The sequence below is a fragment of the Humulus lupulus genome, chromosome 8 (genome assembly GCF_963169125.1).
Source record: "Humulus lupulus chromosome 8, drHumLupu1.1, whole genome shotgun sequence".
Taxonomy (NCBI): Eukaryota; Viridiplantae; Streptophyta; class Magnoliopsida; order Rosales; family Cannabaceae; genus Humulus; species Humulus lupulus.
The window spans coordinates 7,084,029-7,089,462 of record NC_084800.1 but is presented as its reverse complement, the minus strand read 5'-3'; the positions used below and the strand labels follow the sequence as shown (position 1 = coordinate 7,089,462).

The window sequence follows — 5,434 nt, the reverse complement described above, 5'->3', positions numbered from 1 at the left end:
ATGTTTATCAGGCTCTAAAGCCTCAAAGGTTGGGCTAGACCTATGGGCTCAAAATGAGAAGCCTAAATTGTGTTCCTTATGGACACGTGTATCAACCTGTTTTCACCGAGGAGGAGGTAAAATCAGAGTGAGAAAGCAAAAGTTACCAGCGCAAAATCACGGTAGTTACTGCGGTCCAAGTCGCCCAACCCCAAAACCCAAACTTCTTGTTTGTTTCATTTCTTTTGCGTAGTCTAGCCAGCCTCCTCCGTCTTCATTGGCACTGCAAAACTCAATACGCTACTTTCTTCTCTAGGGCTTCATTTGACTCTCCTAGCTTCATCGCCATGTATAGAACTGCAGCTTCACGACTTAGGTCTCTCAAGGTTAGTTCCAACTTCACTCGAACACTCTAGGGCTTCATTCAACGTCTAGGTGGTTTAGGATCCGTGTCGTGTTTCGAATTTATTTCATGCCCAATCAAGATGTTTCATTTCCATTATTAAGCTCGATTCATTTCGTTTATTCTTCTTGTATAATGTGATTCTCATGTTTTAACCACGTTTAATTTTGATTACTTGGGAAAATGGAGACAAACGAGGGAAATCAATTTGTTAGTGTTATGCATGCTTTGGTGGAGAAAATGAAAGATTTGATCGGACTATAAAATGTCTGGTTTATTATTTCCATGATGTTCCAAAAAAAAAAGTTTTTGGGGGGCGGGGGATCATCGTAATAATGGCGAAGGAAAACTAATTTGAGCATTGTAAATTTATTTTGAAAGTTGATAGAGAGATTGGTTTCCTTTTAACTTTGTGTTTTAAGCAAAGCATATTAGAGCGTTTACTGCAGTTGTTTTTTATTTCGTAGAAACCTAGTAAACTTAGTGCAAGGTTCTCTTTCTTGAAATTGAATGTCTTCATATACTTTTTCTGAGTAGGGTCGTGTGGGGAGTTCAGGTGCTGCCAGGTATGCCACCGCAAGTGGGGTTGCCACAAGACCAACCTCAGGGGGTTTCTTTAGTTGGTTAACTGGGGAACGTTCAGGTTCTCTTCCTCCTCTTGAAATCCCACTTGCAGGCGTAAACTTGCCACCTCCAGTACCCGATTATGTTGAACCAAGCAAGACCAAAATTACAACTCTTTCTAATGGTGTCAAAATAGCGTCAGAAACATCAACGGTATGCAAGAATTGATTTTTTATGCAACTTGTCTATACATTTGTTGTTTGGTTGAATTCCATTTTATTTTAAGGTTTTGTCCGATCATTTTCATGGCGTGTGTTTTTGATAAACTCTGACGGGCCATTTAATCAGAACCCTGCAGCTTCCATTGGTTTGTATCTTGACTGTGGTTCCACATATGAGACTTCGGAAACATGCGGCGCTTCACATTTGCTGGAGCGAATGGCCTTTAAAAGTACAACTAACCGTAGCCACTTGCGGATTGTGAGAGAAGTGGAATCAATCGGCGGAAACATTGGAGCTTCAGCCTCTAGGGAGCAAATGGGATACACATTTGATGCTCTAAAGACCTATGTACCTGAGATGGTAGAATTGCTTGTTGACTCTGTGAGAAATCCTGTCTTCTTAGATTGGGAAGTCAATGAGGAGGTAACCTTGTTATTTTTCGCTTATACATATTATTATTGTGCTTGTGCAGTTTCTCCATTTGCCATTTGCCATTTCAATTGATATTGTGTTTGTGCAGCTGCGAAAAGTGAGAGCTGAGATTGCAGAATTGTCTAATAATCCTCAAGGGTTACTTTTGGAGGCAATTCAGTCGGCTGGTTATTCTGGTGCATTGTCAAATTCTCTTTTGGCTTCTGAAACCGCACTGAACAGATTGGACGGAAGTATACTGGAGAGATTTGTTGCTGTAAGACACAATAATCTTTTGTAATCCCTCATGCATTGTCGGTGTCTTTTTATACTTTTCAGCATTTATCTTCTTCTGTGTTTATTGTTAATGTATGATATTTGAATTTCAGGAAAATTACACTGCTCCTAGGATGGTTCTTGCAGCATCTGGGGTTGATCATGAGGAGTTGATATCCCTAGCAGAGCCACTTCTTTCGGACCTACCTAGTGTTCCCCATCCTGAAGAGCCCAAGTCTGTGTATGTTGGAGGAGATTATCGTCGTCACGCTGATTCATGGGTATGCTCATTTTGTTCATCTCTTTACTTCCAAAATTTTCTCATAGATCATTCTGTCATATTTCTATTGTGTTTGTGCTAATCTCCTATACTCCTTCTGGGTTGGCTCAGACCACACATGTTGCTCTTGCTTTTGAAGTCCCCGGTGGCTGGCGTCAAGAAAAGCAAGCTATCCTTCTGACTGTTCTTCAGGTGTGCATTTTTATAAGGGAAACTTTTAAGAATATTGGTTTAATACCATTTTTTCTCTGAAGATATAGATGCAACATTTCTCAATTTTCATGCTAAAGCAAACTCTCATTTTGCAGTTGCTTATGGGGGGAGGTGGTTCATTCTCTGCAGGGGGTCCTGGAAAGGGGATGCATTCAAGACTATGTAATTTTCCTTGGTCCTCCAATCTTTTCTTTTGTTACTTAATTTATCATGATTTTGATTTTACAATTTATACTCTATTTCACGACAATATTACATAGTCCTCCTAAAATTGCTTTGGCTCTTTCATTTCTTTATAAGTTGCAGCAGTTCACATAAATATTGCTCCTTTTTTCATTTGAACAGATCTCCGTGTCTTAAATGAATACCGACAGATGCAGTCCTTTTCTGCATTCAACAGCATCTTCAATAATTCTGGTCTATTTGGCATTTATGCTAGCACTGTAAGGCTCGCTTTTTTAAATTTGTCCTGGTGAGCATGGCTCACTATTGGTCAGATGTATTACTAGGATCATGTGGGATCAGAGACTCCATGTGGTTTACTTTTCTAGGTTGTTACTTTGTTTTGGTAATAATGGAAGAACTATTGCTCATCAAGTAGATGTCCAACAGGTTATTATTATTATTCCTTTACAAAAAGAAAAAAACACAAAAATTAGTTATGTTGTTAAGGATGCATGTTTGTCCATAAAGAATTTTATGGGTTTGTGGATGAAGAATTTTTTAACTCATTATGAATTTGTATGATAAAATGTTTAATTGTTCTACTCATCTCATCACACTAGAACTTTGCATGGACACATAGCCACTATGAGCTCAAATTACATTGTCAAGGTGTTTGGGCTGACTAATCCTTATTAGTAATGATTACCATTATTGTTTTTCTAAGACTGAAGAGGTTTAATTTGTGGTTGTAGGGATCTGATTTTGCCTCAAAAGCTGTTGATATTGCTGTAACAGAATTACATTCAATTGCAACACCTGGACAAGGTTATTTCTCTTTCTCCTTAATCTCCTTTCCTCGTGTATTTCCTTGGGTTCTCTTACTGACTTTTCCTTCTTTTATTTCAGTTACTCAAGTACAGCTTAATCGTGCTAAAGAATCCACAAAATCTGCAGTTTTAATGAATCTGGAATCTAGAGTACTATTTCTCTCTCTCTCCCTCCCTCTATATATACACAGATCATCTTCTTCATGTCTGTGTTTATGTAAAAATTATGTCCCTTCATATTTTCATATACTTTGATAATTTTACTTTCGAGAAGAATATTCAATTATGGTTGTCGTTTGATATGTTGTTAAGTATTCATTCATATCTAGTTCTCCTTGAATTGTTGCAGATGATTGCGTCAGAAGATATCGGTAGGCAGGTTTTGACGTATGGAGAGAGGTAAACTTGAGTAGATTTTTTTTCCCATCTAGGAAAGTGCCTTCTAGCGTACTAATAGTTTGTTGATACTTATTACAGGAAACCCGTGGATCATTTCTTAAAGACAGTGGACGAAATTAGTCTGAAGGACATTACTAACATTGCCCAGAAGATTATTTCTTCACCTCTAACCATGGCATCTTATGGGGATGGTAAGAATAGCGTAATCTTAAAATTTACTGATTACTAGAATAGTTTTGATTCTAGTTTTGAATATTGACAAAGCTTTTGTTTTTCCTTGGCCAGTTGTTAATGTCCCTAGCTACGAATCTGTGAGCTGCAAGTTTAATGCACGGTGAGCGGGCTTCTGCATTGCACTTCAAAGCTTGCCATCAGGTTCACAATATTAAAATAAAATTAAATTTCTTTTGAAGGAAAATTATCCACATTGAGTGAGTATACCCGGAATATTGGCTTTTTTTTTAGCCATCTCGCTCGCTTGGAATTTTTGAGAGGGTTTTCTCTTGAAGCGATTCATGATCAATGAAAATTTTGCATTTGTTACGATCTTCTTTTCTTATATTCATTTGTACGGATATATGATCAATCATTATTATTGAATAAATGACAACAACAAAGAGAGTTTTGCTATTTTAATATTTTGGTCGTTGGAAACAAGTTAAGAATTGAGTTTGAAACGAGTAAAAAAGAAATTAATCTATATTTATACTGAAGCGGTTTGTTTTTTGCCAAATTAATCTACGCATGAATGATGCATCAAATTTCAGTATCACATCAATTTTGCTCTGATTCCTCCCCACTTCCGTCGACGGTGACTTTTATTTGTTATGTTTAAGTCGTGTGGTAATAATGGTTCTACTATGTTTAAGTATGTACTGGCTTGTCGTTTTTGCTTGTCGTAACGTCTCATTTGTTGTCGTTTTGTACTTTAGCTGTTATTGCTTAATTGTCATTTCCCCCCTTAATATGCTGCCCTTTTCTCATCATCATTATCTTATATATCATCCCGTCAAATTTAGCTTATATTGTCACTCAATATAGCATTGAATGGTTAATATTATTAAATTAATTGTGGGGGAGTATTAGTGAATATATGGTTATGGTCCTCTATATATATATATTTGAAGAGCATGCTTCAATTAAGCAAAAAAAAAAAAAGAAAAGAAAGGAATTGATGGCAAAAATACCTGCAAGGGCAAAAACAAGTTTAATTCTTTTTATGGCAGTTGAGATTATAGCAGGTTTAACACAGACGTATGGTAGTCCTAATAAGAATTAAACTCTGTTCATAACCTTACGGGCTTTATCCTTCTTGCCTTGGTGGGTTAGTTAACGAGATTAATCTCTACTATTAAGATTGGAGTAGACAGAGCCATTGATGATTCTATTTTCTCTCTAGAGGGAACCCACTGGGGGTATTTGGTATGACGGAATTTAGATTAAGAAAGAAAAAATTACATTAGTAGGCACATTATATTAACTTATTACTATATATATATATATATATTAAAAAACTTATTTATATTATAATATACATTTTATTTTATTAATTAGGTAAAGCATAATTTCTTTTTTTATAATGAATTATTTTTATTATTACTTCATTTTATCAGTTTCCTTTTTTATATTATTTGTTTCGATTAAAAAAATATTTTATATTAAACCAGTTTTAAATGGGGTATATGTTTTTTTTAT

The 5,434-nt window shown here is 35.9% G+C and overlaps 1 protein-coding gene across 1 annotated transcript; it reads left to right on the top strand.

Moving 5' to 3' along the window:
• The first annotated feature begins 209 nt into the window (after positions 1-209).
• On the top strand, positions 210-4,375 carry LOC133794378 (mitochondrial-processing peptidase subunit alpha-like). Its single transcript, XM_062231599.1, has 13 exons — positions 210-365; positions 920-1,159; positions 1,295-1,591; positions 1,689-1,856; positions 1,969-2,136; positions 2,247-2,327; positions 2,444-2,510; positions 2,694-2,791; positions 3,266-3,338; positions 3,420-3,490; positions 3,690-3,739; positions 3,818-3,930; positions 4,025-4,375. The coding sequence occupies exons 1-13, from the start codon at positions 327-329 to the stop codon at positions 4,075-4,077; spliced, it is 1,518 nt and encodes a 505-aa protein (XP_062087583.1). The 5' UTR covers positions 210-326; the 3' UTR covers positions 4,078-4,375.
• The last annotated feature ends 1,059 nt before the right edge of the window (positions 4,376-5,434 follow it).